At 35.1% G+C, this 18,488-nt stretch overlaps 1 protein-coding gene and 1 pseudogene across 1 annotated transcript; one reads left to right on the top strand and one right to left on the bottom strand.

The window, feature by feature from the left end:
* Nucleotides 1-1,844: 1,844 nt before the first annotated feature.
* Nucleotides 1,845-2,760, bottom strand: LOC109676813 (olfactory receptor 9G19-like; annotated as a pseudogene).
* A 12,889-nt stretch (nt 2,761-15,649) lies between these two features.
* LOC109676812 (olfactory receptor 9G19-like) lies at nt 15,650-16,585 on the top strand. Its single transcript, XM_020153062.1, has one exon. It carries the CDS (start codon nt 15,650-15,652, stop codon nt 16,583-16,585), a length of 936 nt encoding a protein of 311 aa, XP_020008651.1.
* The last annotated feature ends 1,903 nt before the right edge of the window (nt 16,586-18,488 follow it).

The following is an 18,488-nucleotide window of genomic DNA, read 5'->3' as shown; positions in this document are numbered from 1 at the left end:
TAATATCACTTTCTACCTCATAAATATGTACAAATATGGACTATACATTTATAATAAAATTAAAAATATTGCAAATGAAACATTGCCAACACTGAGTGAAAATCTACTGCTAAATTTATACTTAACATTCAAAAACATGTTCTAAACCATCAATGCCACATGTTAAATAAATTTTTATTATGTTTTTTCTCTTCCATAGTTTATCACTAGTGACCCTTTCTCTTTTACTAGGGAGTGCATAATGTTAGGTAAACATTTGTACAAAGTTGAGATAACTTTTCCAGACACAAAATAAAATTAATTTACCCATAGGTTACCCAAGGTTATCTGGAACTATTTTCATTCTCATTTAAAGAATAGAACATGACTACTTTTTTCTAAAAAGATTAGCACAGTAGCCCTCAAGTGGTGGTTTATGTGTCTGCCCATTCTGCAATTATATGTCAAAATTAATGATGCTAGTGTGACTTGAAATTATGTTTTCATATAATTTTTATTTTTGTAACCAAAAGGAACATGAAATAAACTGTTCTGTTACTTTAATATGTTGTGCTTCTATCATCTACCTATCTATCAATTTATACTATGGGCATATATATGTGTGTGTATATATATATATATATATATACACACATTGAATATGCTAACATTACTTTAAATGTTTTGTAGGTTTCTTTGTCATTGTTGGGATGTAATTTTCACAACATAAAGCGCACAATTAACATAACTAACTTTCTTTTTAGAACACTGTCTAAATTGAGCATCTTGGGATTACAGTGTAGGGCCAGTTTCTACTTGCTTACTGTGCATTACAGCTTGGGCTGATTATAGGCCTTACCCTGCATTCGAGGTGGGAGTGACCACCAGTATGGATCACGCTTTCCTGCTCAAGGTCTACTTGACCAACTTCCAGTTTCTTTCAAATTCATTTTGTATTGCTGGCAATGATAAAAGTGTTTATAAGCATATGTTATATTAACATGGTTTTACTATGAAATATTAAACAAAATTAAATGCAGAATAATATATGTGCACTTTTATTTTATCATTATCTGTGTGTTTTCCATATAAAACTATGTTTGCATTTGGAATTCTACTTTGAAAGTTGTTTTATTTCACCATAATTATGTTTTCATGCTAAGAATATCAAAATTTGGATGTAAGAGCCCTTGTAAGTTCACACCAATAAAATAACAGGAAAGTGGGGAGTCATATGGTCACAAAAACCACATTTATGTGATCTCAGTTTATTTATTCCATATGTAAGAGACATTATGTAAGAGATTACAAGGGTCAGACCTGATGAGTTTAGTTTTTGCTGAGTTATTTCCTGAGTTTCTGGTATCAACGTGCTAATGCTATGGGAGATAATGTACATATAAAAATGCTTAAGCTATTCTGTTAAGGGAATGGAAAGTGATGAATTGCAAGTAGTTATTAATCACATGAAAATATTAAAGCCTAATTTGGTATGTTTGTCCCAGTTCTGGGAAATAGCTTTATCAATGCTATTCTATACGGGTCAGTCATCCAGATCTTCTTATGCCAAGGTTAGTGAACGTATGTCACTTTAGGAAAGTAGAAAAATGGCTTGGGGTGTATGGTTTTTGTTTGTGTTTTTGTTTTAAATCTAGGGTAACATGTAATTCAATTAAATTCAAGTTCATATATTTTATATTCAAACTTTATCTTTAAAATTATGCTAATTTTCTTATCTTACGTGTGAAGAGTAGAAACCCTTAACATACATTATATTGTGATTAAGCTCAAAAGCATTTTTACTTGGAATATAAGTAAACTAATGAAAATTGTCTGCAGTTTCCTTAGAAAGAAACAATCTTGATTTACTTGAAGAGTTTATTCAGAGCCTCTTTCACATCTTTATTCCTCAGGCTATAGATCATGGTATTCACATGGGAAACACCACAGTGTAAAATGTAGAAACTATTTTGTCCTGTCTAAAGAATAACTAGATCGAGAGCGAGCATAGATGTGCAGAATGGAACCATAGTATAAGGTTACAGAAATCAGGTGGGAGGAACACTTGGAAAAGGCCTTGAGGCGGCCCTGGGTAGAGCGAATCCTCAAGATGGTGGTGATGATAAAGACATAGGAAGCCAAGATGAGCACAATGGGGGTGATGACATTGGAAGCCAGGAGGAAGAACAACACAGTCTGGTAGCTACCTTTCTTGCCACAAGCCAGCTTCACCAGGGGTGGGATATCACAGAAAAAGTCATCAATTACATTGTCACTGCAGAAGTTCAAAGAAAAATTGTCTCTGGTGATGATAACAGAGTTAATAAAGCCACCAAGATATGAGGCTGCTACAAAAAATATACACAGTTTTATAGGCATGGCCTGACAATAAATCAGTGGCCGTGAGATGGCCACATAGCGGTCATAAGCCTTGGCAGCCAGCAAGTAGCACTCAGTATAGTCCAGTCCAGCAGAGAAGAAGAACTGAGCCACACAGTCACCAAACGATATCCTCTTGTCTTCAGAGATGCAGGTCACCAGGATCTCTGGAGTATAAACAGAGGACAGCCCAAGATCCAAAAAAGACAGATTTCCAATGAAGAAATACATGGGTGTGTAGAGGCAGGAGTCATTGCAGATCAGTACTATAGGGGTGCAATTTCCCACCACAGTCAATGCGTACATGGCGAGGAACACCACAAAGAGGACCTGCTGCGTCAGGGGGTCTGTTGTGAAGCCTAACAGAATGAACTCAGTCACTGTGTTATTATCCTGCTTCATGGCTATAGGGAATCTCATCTGTGAGGAGAGAACATGAGAATTCAGACTGAGTCAGAGTGCTGAATAAATAGATAATATGTTCAATAAATAAATCCTAGAAAATGTAATTAACCAAAATGTTTGTTTGCTTTAGGAGAATCTAGTTCAATGCAAAAGAAGGGAATGATCAAAAGATGTTAATGATAATATTAGACATAAGGTGATTCTATATCATATGCATGATTTTATAAATTTATAAAGATTACCATTTGAAAATGGTAATTGAATTTTGTTGAATTTAATTATTTAATTAATTAAATTATTTAATTTATTGAATTCTCCAATTTTATAAAATATGTGTTACAGTTCCCATTATAGAGAATGGATCCAAAGTGATTAATTTATTTGCCTGAAAACTGTGAAGCAAACACAAGTAGGAAATTAACCCAAGATAATCAGGTTATAAAATTCATTATTTTTCTGTATATCAAGGGTACCTTAGAGGAGCACAATCTTTGAGTATCTATTCAGATATATCATTTTAGAGGTAGATTTCACTTTTTCTTAGTTCTACACAGATAGATTTTGCAAGCTAATCCGCTCTCATATTCCCATCATTTTGAAGTCCTAAGAAAGATATCATATTAGTTAATGGAAAAATTTTGTTCCATGAGACAATTTCACCAAGGCATCATACTGGCTAAGAACCATCTGTCAATATTTTCCTTTACTTATCTTAATAATATTTATTGAGCATTTAGTATGTGCCAGATGTTCTACTTATAGCTTAAAAAGTGTTATATTGAACCATCAAAATAAACTTGTGAAATACAAATGTGTATTCTCACTTTCCAAATGAATTATCTAAGACATAGATATGTTTGTGCACACTTTGTTCAAGATCACACAATGGGAAGTGGGTGCAGTCATGATTCACAACTATTTTCCCAGTGTTTATCTATCCCCAAGCCTGCATATCTGTCTAGAATTTTTATTTTCTATATACTCTGTTAGGCACTGGAGGAAAAAAGACAAAACTAAGTCATGGGGCATGATGTAAAAAATGATATGTTTTACTGAGAAAAATCAAATCTTTGCAAAAAATGCAATAGCTTGTGATGAAACAAACTACCATATCTGATATTGGGAGACAAGTCAAATAGGAAATCCAGCTAAGGCCAGTGAAGTCAATATTGTGTGTGTGTTGAGAGGTTTTATACAGGAGAAGGAAACATGACTCTCTGCTTGAAGAATGAGAAGAGAGTTAATGTGTGGAAAGACATTTCTGGCCAAGGAAAACACAATTATCAAATCACAGGAACAGGAAGTGGAATGGAGAGGGTTGGACTGTCAGAACTTTGGAAGGTCTACATGGCATTTACAGTGTATTTGAAGAATAGTAAACACAAGGTTACGTAAGATCACAATATATTTTTATGCATAAAGCATTCTTGAGGATTTCATTAATCATGATTTTTTTCTGTACCTTATGACATTTTAACATATTGGAGGCCTTGCTAATACTGAGACTATCCCTTCCAAGAGGAGTTTATTCTAAGATGTAAAAATCAGTTTCTCTGCAAGCAACAGAATACCTTTCATATGCAAACCATACAATCCAAAAACCACCCAAGCACTTTTTTCTAACTTGCATCCATAGCAAAGCAGTATTTTTCACTCCAGCACAGACAAGAAGAGATTTCTCTTGACCCAAAGCCAGTAGAAAGAATACCACATCCAGTCTAAAATTTGCTCTTTTTACATTACCTTCACAGACAATTCCTTCCTACAGAAACTTCAATAAAGGCATTGGGGTTCTTTTGCTCTTCTTTCTTATCAAACTTGATGTTTTCCCATGTGGTGCTGGTATGACCCCTTTTATGATGGGAAATATAAGTAATAAACTCATCTTTCAAAGGCAGTTACCTCAGTGCCTTGTCATCTTACTGCAATTAATTAAAACAAACCCCCACATACACAGCAAATCAGAGATAATGGCCTAAACTCGATCAACATTAAAAGGATTGAGATCTGAAAAAAATGTAGTGAAAATGCAGTGGATTTCAAAATCATTGCAAGCATCTAGTCTCTACAGTGAATGCATAAATGCTTTACTCCACCCCTACTCAGGATCAGAGCACTTAACTCTAGAACTTGTATGTCTACAATACGACCTGAGCTTCAAATCCTGGGAGCATTGTCACATTTCTGTAGCACATGAGGCTTTCATAGTCTAAATCATTTCTGGGAAATACTACTAGGGAATTCAATTAAATATTGAATGAATCAGTTTGGAATTGTTCCTAATTATAAAATTACAAATAATGAGTTAGAGGTGGAGAAAGAGGCAGAAGGAGAAAAAAATATGTGCCCTAAGCCCAGGTGCTGTACTAGAGAATTTGCACACATAATTTCCACTCGTCAAAACTATAATCAGGTAAATACTTGATTGGGAACAAACTGTACTCCCTAAATTCATATGATGAACCCATAACACCAGTGTGAATGTATTTGGGGATGTATAGGACTTTGCTAAGGTAATTAAGGTTAACTGGATTCTAAGGATAAAGTTCTGTTCTGATGGGATTGGTAACATTATAAAAGAAGAAATTCTCTTTCTCTCTCTCTCTCTCAACTGATGTTTATATTCCAGAAAGGGAAACCCTCCATGCTGACACACAAATTTTGGACTTCCAGATGCCAGAAACTATGGGAAAATAACTTTATGTTTTTGAAAACACTAGTTCATGTTACTTTGTCATGATAGTCCAAGCACATGAACACAATATCATTATTGTTACCCACATTTTACAATTGTAGAAATAGAGGCTTAAACAGACTAAGCTTCATAGGAGAACTAAGGACAGAATTTGAGGCTAAAGCCCAGGTTCTCTGCAGCATACCATGCAAATATGGGAGTATTAGGGAGTATTATACTCTCTTAGATCCACTCATCTGCATGATAGAATTCAGAATAGACAAAAAAAGAAAAGGAAAGAAGAGGAACAGAGAGGAGAGGAAAGGTGAGGGGAGGAAAAAGGCCCTGCTGTGCTCTATATGGATCATAATCCCAGCTCAGTCCTGCCAGGCTCAGCCATTCATCAGCTATTCCACTAGGGACACCAATGAATACCTGTGAAATGTCCCCCCAAAGTGATTTCAAGTGGTTCCCTATCACTGTCTGAACTTTCACTGCATTCCAAATGCTATATGTGAGCTATTTCATGTGATTTTTCAGTCATAGGAGGTAAGTACTACCATGATAAGGAAGTTTTGTTAAAATTAAAATGTAGAAAATGTAGAGCGGAACTTAATATTATTATTAACAAAATTAGAATATAGGAAAACTTAATGTAGGAGAATAATTTTCTTGCTCTAAACTATGGGTTTTAAGGGAAAAATCCACAAAAAGTGAATTACTGGGCTAGTAAAGGTGGTTGGTAATCCAGTGATGGGATGGAGGTGGAACGAGAACTCTGCATGTACTACAAGTCTAGTTCTCAGGGAACTTCTTTGCAGAGTAGCTACATCACTTGTATGAATTTAGGCAAACAGATTTATACTCACTCCCTTCTTATGTAGCCAAATAGGCTTTAAGATTTCTGCTGGTTTCTCCTTAGAACTTTCTTTTACCATTTTTGTTGCCCAAAAGTACCTCGCCTGCTCAGTGAGATATTCCCTGACCACTTTCTTCAAAGTGGCCCACAACCCCAGCATTCTCCCTTTGCTTTGATTCTTCTTCAGAGCAGTTAGGGAATGGGCCACAACACAACTGACTTAGTCCTCTAGTTTGCTAGAGGATTGGAATCCTACCAGGAAGAAGAGCATGATTTGTTGATTGTTACTGCTATCTGCTACTGCGACATGTCTCTCACACAGTAGGCTCAAATTGAATATTTTCTGAGTGGATGAAGCATGTACTACTATAATCCTCAAGAAGCATGTCAAACAAATCCATACTGCAGTCTAATCTAATCATTGCATTTAACTCTGAAGGACTTGTTTCTTATCATAACTAAAAATCTCTCACTACCTTGTGCTCTTTACTGACAAGCACAAGAAACAGCTAAAGAGAAACAGTCACAAGATCCACACCCTGGCTACTGAAACACGAAGAAAAATTGAATTTATTTCAAGACAAAGTTTATTTGTGAGGGCTGTAGTTCTTATTTTAGCAGTACATTGTCTTTCACGTTAAAAGAGCTCTTAGGATCCATGTTTTCTACATCAGAGGCAACCACAAGGAGAGAGCCAGCAAACCATACACAGCACAGGGACTCAAATCCATCTCTCTGCTTACCTGCTCTCAGAAAACTTCATACACATTATTCAATTCAATTCTCTTAAGTCTTAACTGTCTCATTTGTAAAACAAGAATAGAAACTGTAACTGCTAGATGGGGCTATTGTAAAATTTTTTAAATAATCTAAGCTAGTTACTAGAAGAATCTACAGATAAAAAAATATTCAAGATCAGTCTTTTAATTCAGAGGACATAACACCACCTGACACATTACTATAGTTGTAGCTCGCTATCCCTCATCCCCAAGAGATTAGGATTTAGAAGGTGGGGGTTCTGGTAGACTGAGTGATTCTGATGTAAATCGATTCTATGCAATTCTATGCAAGAAAATTTGCAATATTGCCCATTATAACTATAATGTAAGCAGTCCTACTTTACAGTGGTAAGAAGATCAAATGAAGTGATGTGTTACACAAGAAGGTATTTTGTTGGTTTATTCAATAATTTTAGAAGGCAGCATGAAGTTTACAATCAGACAGACTTGGGTAGAATGCTAATTCCAACCTTTTAGAGCTTGGTGACCTTTGAAAATATCTTGATCCTTTTTTAAAAAAATTAAAGAATAAAAACTTTATTTGGCTCTACAATGAGAAGAAGATAAAATAAAAACTCATCACCTCATTATTCTAAGTTCTCTTCTCTAGACTATATTTCCAGCATCCCTCACAAAACCATCATATGAAACTCAGCTTCATCTTAAACTGGGCAAATTGAAATTAATAAATCCTTTTGATGATCAATTTCTTTACCTGTAGTCCAATGCACTTTTCATCTATGATAATACATTACTTGCAAGATTATGGTCAGACTTAATAAAGACACTGTATTTAAGGGTATTAAAGGAGTCTCTGACATCCAATAATAATTATGTGTTCCAAATTTATTATTTTGTTTACTAATGTGAGATAATTATAATGAGGTGGAATGACTACTATTATGCAATGCGTAAAAACTGTACAATTGCCCCTTTTATCTTTGCTATTTTTCTCTGCTATTGAAACCTAAACCTCTTTGCCCCAAACATTCTTGATGATTCCAAACTTCCCATAATGGTGTCCATTACTTATGCTTTATTGCTTTAAAAATAATTATGAATTTTATGGGATCCCCAATGCCTTCATAACTGAACTGTCTATATCTTCACAACAGAAAATGCTCAAATCCACAACACAAACAAAACAGCATAAATATTTTCACAGTATCTTGCATCCAGTAATAGATATTGGTGAGGTTTACCCTGTGACCTCATATTACACGTTAAAGTTTTCTTTTCAGATAAATGTTCTCGGGCCAAACTCACCTACAGACTATGGCAACCTGACAATCATGGTAAGCTCTTGTCTGACATTCTTTTTCAGTGTGTTATCCTACCTCTGTGGAAATAAACAACCTAAAAGTATTGAAAATTTTCATAATTTATTTTTGTGCATGAATTAAGAAACACTAGTCTATCAGCCTCTAGGTTTCTTGAGATATTAACAGTGGCTTATTTCCTTGGTAAGTGGCTCTCAAGGACTGTTCTATTAGTTGTGGAGTCAATATACTTTGTTTTTTGTTTGTTCCATTAGCATAAATAGTCCCTTATCATCACAAATAGAAGAGGAATTTAACCCTCACTTTTTTGCTCTCAGGAGTTTTACAATTGCTGTAGAATGATGGAGAGATTTAAAAAAAGATGGCTTTGTAGCTCTGCTTCCATAACAGAATGCAAATAGCTATTCAATCATTATGAGTACAGAACAAAATTTCTATGCCATGGATAATATATGCATCACACAACTTACCAAATTTGCAGCAAGTGCCTCGATTCAATATTCAGAGATTCAATTCAGCTAATTTCAGGGGGGTTTTTTTATAACAGTTATTTGATCCCAGGGGTTTTATCCTCATGGTTTCATAGCTTTGGGGAATTACAAGCAAGATAATTAAACAAAACTGTGCACTAATAAAGCCAGTTGAACTTAATTTAATATGATTCAAAAAAATTTAGTTTAGGGAGTGTGATCACCCATGATGGATGTATTGAGTCATAACTTCTTCATATTGTTTTACTGAATTCAGATATCCACTTCAGTAGTGATAAACACATAGATTCAAGTATTTCTGTAGGATGTTAGATAATCCATTTTCTCTAGATCAATGGCCATCTTTTGCCATCCTACTTCCTGTTCCAAGAGACTAATCTCTGAGAACTATATCAAGTAATTTTGCAAATATGCGTAGGAAGTCAAAGGAAAGACTGAGGTCAAAGGGCTAACTCCCAAGCTTTTTCTCTGGAGGGTAATTGAAGGCCACATTCATCCCTGTATTAATGCCAGTGCTCTGTTCAGTAGCCCTCCCTGCCTCCACATGAAATGAAAATCACAATTTCTCTCTCTATAATTATTCTTTACCCATCTCCCTTCAGGTGTAGATGAAGTCACACTCTGTGGCAACAGGTTACTCTATAACTTTCAATATCCCCATATTCTTTTCACAACTTTCTACCTCTTTATTCAGTTCTCTTTAAAGTATCAAGTTTGTGAGGGACATCTCTTTGCAGACAGGACTCTAACTGATACATAATTGATATTAGTATTAACTCTAAAATCAAATCCTCAGTTTGGGTTTCTGGAATTAGTTGATTCACATATTTCAAGAATATGTAGATATGTCTGCTGTCAGGTAAATGGAATACTGTAAGCCTTGGCATGTGGTGTCATCATGACCACTTAAATCACCACCAGTGATGGCAGTGAAGTGAAAGTGGAGGGTGAGGCACTGATCATTGAGTGATCAATTGCTGGTAGCATAATCAAGTAATACTAATTATGAAAAGCATGGGACATTTTTCTTTGAAACTATGAATGTCTTACATGAAAGAGTAACTAGAAAAACCCATCTTCATCTTGGAAGGAGCTTCTTCTCTCCTGTACTCCCTTAGGAATAATATGACTGAGATTCTAGCCAGGACCTGTTTCTGGGGGTTGCAGATTAAATGCTAATTGATACTGGCCAGAAATAGTGGCATGTGCCTGTAACACCTACTGAGAGGCATATCTAGGATCATTGCTCTCTGAAGCCATCCCCTAGCAAAAATATGAAATCCCACCTAAAAATAACCAAAGCAAAAATAGGGCTGAGAGAATTGCTTAACTGGTAGAGCATCTGCTTACCAAGTGTGAGGCCCTGCCTAAAAAAATGGTAAACATTGACAGAGGGTTTGTAATTAATTAAAAGCATCAGTGGGGAAGAATTGAGACCATATGGGACAAGGAAAATCAGAACTAACAACAAAAATACTTGACTGCAGAGGCAATCCCTGATTCACACACACACACACACACACACACACACACACACACACACACACACACACACGTTGGAAGGAAACACCATTCTCCTGGACAAAAGTTTTCTAATGAGTGCAGTAAGGAGCATTTTAAGGGTGGCAAAATAAGAAAAACAAAACGTAGTGATTAATCAAATCAAATTGATCTTCACTGATGCACCTTCATAAAATTCACAGATTCTTCTTATTTCCTGAATTACATAGCAAAACCTTAACATTCCAGTCTATTAGGTTACCTTTTTAGTTCTTACTGATAACAATAACCAGAAACTTTTAGTCTTCACACAACAGAGGCATAAACACACCTATTTTCCTTCATCAGTGTACATCAATCCTCCATATCTTCAATACTAATTTTTCTTTATTATTCTTTGGAAAGCTTCTAATTTTGTAGGGACTTCTTAGAAAGCTAAGTTTTTAATGAATTATTATTTATTGCCCATTTTAAAACATTAGGACAGTATTCATTTATTTATGAAATTTTTAGACATTTCTGCATGCTGTGTACACATTTGCTAATCAAAATAAAGCAATCTACTGGTCTACTATTTTATCACTACCTTCTTTTTTTCTTCATATATACTTATTCTAGTACACTGGATGCCCTGGCAGTTATTGTTTCAATATATTGGAATTTAAACTGAGGATCATTTTGTCCTGCTTTTTTTAATTGTTCAGACTGTGACAACTACATGAACAGGAACCTTTTTATTTTGACTCCTTTCATTCCTGACCTCCCATTTGTAAAAGCACCCACATTTCCTAACACTCAAAAATGTTGCAGATACCTGCTATACATACTTTCTTGTTGTAGGTCTCCTCAAAGAATTCCTGATACTTTTTGCTGAACAGTGTTATTAGGAACCCAAATTTGACCTACAGAGAGCAAATAATGGATATCAACAATTACTCCATGTTGCCTTCTTTGAGCATAAAAAGAGTGATGGTCTCAGTGGTTTGTATCATGTGTACTGACAAGTAACCTGGGAAAACCTAACCTCATTATCTTCTATAACCACTGGACCAAATCATTATATATATATAGGGATCAAAGGATCCAACTGATGCAAATAATACTGGAGCAATGAAATTAGATGACTATAGAATGGATTTGGAGGAACAAATGATAGACAGCCAACTTAAAATAGAAATACTAGTATAAAAAGACATGTACTTTTTAATATGCACATGTGCACATGTTAATTTTAGTAGCACATGTAATATATGTATATATGTTTAGCTTCTAAACAACAATAAAGAATAAGAATAAAAATTATTATTAATTACCTTTTTTACTAGGGAAATAAAATCTCCAATTTTTTTCCTCTGTCTTATCCAATAGCATCCAATCTGTCAGCACATACATTTTTTAAAAATTATACTGTTAGTTCCTTGCTAAGCAATGAAATCCCAATGGGCTTTAGCAATCTACAGCCCTGGGAATCCAGCAACTGAGATAAAAGATACTGGGATCAGAAAATTTGAATTCTGTTTATATGATGCTGTTGCTGAAAAATTTTAGGTAAGTTGCTTAATTTTCTATTTGTAGAAATTGTTGTTTTCCTCAAATCCAGCCTTTTCATACTAATATATGGTAGGTGCTAGAGCAAGGGCTTCTTTTGAAATATTTTCACCATATTCATTTTCCCATCTCAAAATTCCTGAGAGTTCTCATAGAGAACTTGAACTTCAGATTATATAAAAAAATAAATAATAATTATCAATACAGGAAAATACAAGGGAAAGCACTAAATGCACAAACAAGAAACCACTAACAAAAGAAGAAGCCTTTGTTAACACACCAAAGGCAAAGAAGGACGAAGAATGAAGTAGCAGGGATTATTAGGGACAAGGGACATCAAAAAAAGTTTGAAGTTCTTTCTTTAGCTTGATACTCTTTAAAGAAGCATGAAGACATATGGTATTGTTTAGAAAACCTCTATAAGAAAAAGTTGTATTAAAAAATTTTGAATGGAAAGCTCATTTCTGGTTTATAATACAAACATATAACCTTTGTTAAGAAGGTGAGCATACTGGCTGAGCTGCATACACTGGCAGATATCCTGGGTTTTTTCCTGTGGTTAACAAATACAAGGCTCATCTGTTTAAGCTGGTCTTTCTCCTGGCATACATAGTGAGTGTCATGGGGAAATACCAAGGAAACATATGCCCTGTCTTTCTTTGTGTGACTCCAGGTGAATTGTGAGTGTTGTTTTATTCAAGTGAAAAGAGTTATACAGCTTTTATAAAAATCTCAAGGAACTGGAACTTAATAAAAGTTAATTATCTGTTTCAACATAGTAGATCTCAGGAGAAACATGACTAGAGGAATAATAGAGTAAACATGATAGACAGTCACCCTGGGCTTCCTTGATGGATGCTTAGGTCTTTGAGAAGATAAAGTGTAAAGATCATGGTGATGGTGAAGGGAAGATACTGCTGATAAAAGAGGTAAAGGTTTGAAAACAAATTTAAACCATTGCAATGTTTTATATGAAAAGGCAACAAAACCACTGCATTACAACTGTGTAACATCCTATCACATATATGTTATAGGACAGTGGGCTCTAAGTACATCATATATAATGCACTCTTCAAATTGTCTGATAATCACATGAAGAAATTATTATCATTTTTCTATTAAAGAGAATAGATGAGAAGAATGAGATGAGGCATTTAAATAAATGTTCCCAGGTCACTGTTATGGAAATTGTCAATATTGAAACAACTATGTTTATGCTTCATCTTTTTAAAATTTATAAGCACATCTTTACCTGTGTAAATTCATTGAGTCTTCATAACATTGCAATACAGTCAAGGGTTATGAGATAAATTAATAATAATAATAATTTCAACATTTCTCAGTGTAATTTATAGAAATCCTGAATTATAAACACTTGGGTTGGTTTCATGAAAACAGGTTTCTTGAAGCTTACCTGAAACCTGCTAAATTAGAAACATTAACCAGGTGATTTTATGTACAAAGAATTTGAGACTCACATATTACTCAAGTTTATAAGATATGCCAGCTTAGTCTTTCGTTAAGTCCTTTGCAATAACCCTAAAGAAAGATAAGTTATTTCCATTCCATATATGAGGAAGTTAAGAACTTAGATCCTTTTTAACTGCTTAAAAGTCAATTTTTTTTGGCTGTGCCTGGTTTAAGCAGTCAACTGTGGTGATGTCTAATACATGCTTCCTATTCTTTGTATGTTACAACTTAGAAAATACTCTTCTTTTTTTGCAGACACGTATCATTCATAAAATCAAATATTTGACTAAACTAACCATTCTGTAGACTTGTCTCTTCATTTCTTCCCATATGAGTCTGCAAAGAACACAAATGACCTGGGTGTGGTTTTAGAGTAAAATAACTTCATTTGAGGCCACTCAGAGCATCAATCCTACTGAGTTGTTTCTTTTCAGAATAAAGGCTGCTCATTTATTCATTCAGTAACTATTTATTGTGTCTATAACATACCATTACTGTTCTAAGCTTTAGAGAGAAATGATGCATGAAACTGGATGAAAATTTCTGCTCTCACAGAGTCTCCATTATTGTGGACATTTATCTGTTTGACACAGAAGAAATAGTAAATGGAGAACTATATGATTGCAGGTGATTTGACCACTTAGTGATATTATAAAATTATTGTTTTTTCTTTCTTCACACACCATCTAGAAGAATCTTTAAAGATTTTTCTACATTTACAAGGTAAATTATAAAGCTTCAGGATAGGAGTTTTAACATATGGTGCTCCCATTTAAGAATATCTTCTAACCATGTTGTTGGATTATTTATTGTCACAGATATTGGAATCCCCACTGGCAGTTATCTTGTATCCATGGGATGGTTCTATGCAAGGGTAAAAATGTCCCATCCCCTTCATCTAGAGTTTTTATGGACATTTATGAACTGAAAAAAAATCTCTAAAATTACATGCATTTGAAATCAACTCCACTACACAAGCAAACAAAAAGTGTATTTTATATTGTTCTTCTATGCACCAAGTTAACTAGGATTTTAAAACTGAGGAAGGATTGTCATTTATTCTGTTTGGAAGTTTATCAAATGTTGTATGCTTGGCAATTAAATCTTATCATCAATGTAAATGCCACTTCTGTTATTTGTGTCTAAAATATTCATGATCATTCTATAAGCATTATCTACTTCATTGTATATACCTATGTCACTAAGTGAACAAGCATTTTTAACATATTTAAATTTGCATTACTTTACAACCTTACATTATCAATATTATATAATAATTATATTATGAAGAACTTTTCTTTATGTAAGTTTTACATTTAACATGATAATTTGCAAACATACATATGTATATTTACAGTTTGGTTAAGTTACCTATAAATTTCATCAAAGTACTACAAAAGAAGGACTAAAAATATTTGTGTTAAAATGAAGATTTTTTTAATGTAATGTAATTCAAAACCACTGTCAAACATAATGGCAATTTGGGATGATTATCTTTTTAAAAAACATGCCCAAGGCTAGTTTTAGAGGCTAGAACACAGTAAGTCCCAAGCTTGAGAACCCAAGGGCCCACAATGACACCAACACTTCTTTTTACATTACATAAACAGGTTAATTTGTGAGTCTCACCCAAATTTCACCCCAATTCTCCATGGGGCTCATTCTCCAGGATTTTTGACAAATATTTCAGAATCCTTCACTAGCGGAGGGGAGAACAATTTCTGTGGTTGTGGTAAAAGACAGTGGTATCATCTCATAAGCCACAGATCTTCTGAATTCTCAGAGTCTTTACAATTTGTCTGTTCTTAGCTAGGAAATAGGAAAATGGGCATTTATTTCCCTCTGTGATTTGTAGGAGGATTGCAGTTTGAGGTGAACCAAGAAACAACCATGGAACTGCATCTGAAAAATAATTGAAGCTAAAAAAGAGCTGGGGATGTGTCTCAAGTGGTAATGTACAAGTCTAGCAAGCACAAGATTCTGAGTTTGAACTCCAGTATCACCAAAAAATAAATAAAACTAAAACAGCACCTGGGGCTAACAGAACATTTTACAATAAAATGGAATGACCCATCTCAATGACATTTTGACTTTCCTGTTATTAAATGTATTCCATTGTAATGACTATACTGAAGCTCAGAAAAATCCCAAACTTGCCCAAGGTAAGCAAGATTTCTGATTGATGGCAACCAAACTTCAGAATTTTAACACACAGAATACCATCATCTATTATTGTTCAAGGGAATGAAACTCTTCTCTTTTCCTAGGTGAAAGCTCTTTAAACCATGGAGAGGAGCAATCACACAGTGAATGACTTCATCCTGTTGGGATTCACAACAGATCCTGTGATGCAACTGGTCCTGTTTGTCCTGTTTCTTGGAGTGTACTCTCTGACTTTGCTAGGAAATACCACTCTCATAGTGTTGATCTGCATTGACTCCCGGCTTCACACACCCATGTATTTCTTTATTGGAAATCTGTCTTTTCTGGATCTCTGGTATTCTTCTGTCTACACTCCAAAGATCCTTGTGACTTGCATCTCTGAAGACAAGAGCATCTCCTTTGCTGGCTGTCTGTCTCAGTTCTTCTTCTCTGCTGGCCTAGCGTACAGTGAGTGTTACCTGCTGGATGCCATGGCTTATGATCGCTATGTAGCCATTTCCAATCCCTTACTTTATGTCCAGGTCATTTCAAGGAGACTGAGCATTTGTTTGGTTATATATTCCTATACTGGGGGTTTTGTCAATGCAGTCATCTTAACCAGCAACACATTCACTTTGGATTTTTGTAATGGCAATGTCATTGATGACTTTTTTTGTGATGTCCCACCCTTGGTGAAGTTGGCATGTGATGTAAGTGAGAACTACCAGTCTGTGCTTTACTTCCTCCTGACCACCAATGTCATTACCCCCACCCTGCTCATCCTGGCCTCCTACCTCTTCATCATCACTGCCATTTTGAAGATCCGTTCCACCCAGGGCCGTCTCAAGGCCTTCTCCACATGTTCTTCCCACCTGATCTCTGTGACTTTGTACTATGGCTCCATTCTTTACATCTACTCTCGCCCCAGTTCCAGCTACTCCCTTAAGAGGGACAAAATGGTTTCTACCTTTTATACTGTGTTGTTCCCCATGTTGAACCCTATGATCTATAGTCTGAGAAATAAAGATGTGAAAGAAGCTCTGAGAAAACTCTTCAAGCTAACACAGTCTGAAGTGTAAATTCAGATACATTTCAAAGGCCAGTGCTAAGTGATAACAAACTACTTCATAAGAAGATTAGGGAACTGAACTAAAAAAACATAAAATTTCCACTAATTGAAATTAAACATAAAATTGTTTTATTAGTTTTTTTCCCTTTGATAATTTAAAGAAAATTATTTTTATGAGATCTTTGTATATAATCTCTACTATTGACTGTAGACTAATTTTAATATTAATTTAGCTTTTGAAAAACAATACTTGTGTTTAATACAAAATAGAAAAATATGTAACAATTTTAGCTTACCAAAATACTATTTTATTCTGTCTCCTAATATTTACTCTATTTTTTTTACAAAATAATTACAATTATGGGGATGTGATAGAAACAGTGTGGATTGGTGGTATTTAGGGAATATACCCATACTGCTGTGGTACTCACAGGGCTTCCTTAGAAGAATATAGAATGTCAAGATTATTTCTACAGAAAGAGAGAGGGCAATGACAAGCAAGAAACTAAAGCAAAGTTAATAAAAGGAAATGTGAGAAGTTTGGAGCTAATACAAATGATTCAGTGTCTACAACTATTTTTCTTGTTTTTTTCTAAATTTAATGAATTTTGTAAATGTGCTCAATTCATTAATCACAATAATCTTTCAATAATCAAGTTCTGACCTCTGAGCTACAAACTCCTCATTTGTAAAACTTTTCTAATAATTTTCACTTGCACTCCTGTGAAGAGTGTTTAATAAAATCACCAAACCTGCCATACATTGAATACAAGCTCAAAGTTTTCCTTTTTTTTACATAGTGAAAATTTGTTGAAATAATCCTAGCAGTGGGTCTAGATATGTGGTTTTGTCTATCTGAATATATTTGAGGATTTTCCCCAAAAGCACTGGCAGAGAAGTTTCCCGAAGACAATACCCTAAACCATCCTGAGATAGGGCCTGCTAAAATTCCACAAAAGAATCACTAATTAAGTTGATCAGTCCACAGCATTTATTAGGGGAACTTAAATACAGAAGGTCTTCAGGGACCTTGCAAAGGGTAGCAAGACAAGAGATGCTCTACTGAATTGATCTCCCACTGGGGACTGTGTTTTTGGATTTATATGAAACCTTAAGGAATTTGATTCAGGGCCGGGGCTAGTTTCTACGAGTTTAACAACATATTTCACCATTCAGCATTTCAGGCAACAATCTAAATAATCTTATCAGAGCTTGATAATGTACCCAGTCCTGGTGTGGGGTAAAGACGACAGAGGAAAATATGCAGGTAGCTGGGACCCAATAGTTAAGATATGCTGTGTTTCATGGTCAGAACAAAAGAAAAAACAAGAAACTTTTTTTTTTTTGATGTTGTTATTTTTTACCTATTGGGGACTTTGGAGAATGGAGGATGAGAAGCCTATGATAACTTGACATAGGCCCAGCAGTGTGAAATAATCTGCAGGCTGAGTTTGGCATGGCCCCAGCTGCAGAAGAGGGCCAAAGCCAAAATGCAGCACAGCTGATTAGGTTCCTCCTGTTCCCAAGATCTACAGTGTCGTGCCCCCTCCCCCAAGAACTGCTGTTCCACCTCCTTGTTTTGCCACTGTACATAATAAATTCATTGGAAGTGGACGAGGATGTTGTGTGTCTCTATCCAAACACCCAGCCCACTTGGCTCCAGCATTTTTGCACGTTTGTCTTCTGTCTTTTGTCCTTTCTTAATCTCTTGTTGCCCCTAGTTAAGTTTCTAGGACATGCTCTCATGGGTCACAAGAGGAGGCACCTCGACAGGGACCTAAATACAGGGGAACTTGAAGCCTGAGAGGACGAGACACTCTCCGAGAAGCATGCATTTAATAATAAACAAATAAGATGTAATAGAAAAGAAGTAAGGTGAGGGGGAGAGTGAATTGAATACAGCCAGGTGTAAA

The sequence above is a fragment of the Castor canadensis genome, chromosome 1, assembly GCF_047511655.1.
Source record: "Castor canadensis chromosome 1, mCasCan1.hap1v2, whole genome shotgun sequence".
NCBI lineage: Eukaryota > Metazoa > Chordata > Mammalia > Rodentia > Castoridae > Castor > Castor canadensis.
Note: the sequence above shows the minus strand (reverse complement) of the source record. Positions and strands in the feature narration are given on the sequence as shown.

Excerpts from the sequence above, each read along its gene's own strand:
- LOC109676812 (XM_020153062.1), top strand. The coding sequence starts at position 15,650 with ATGGAGAGGAGCAATCACACAGTGAATGACTTCATCCTGTTGGGATTC.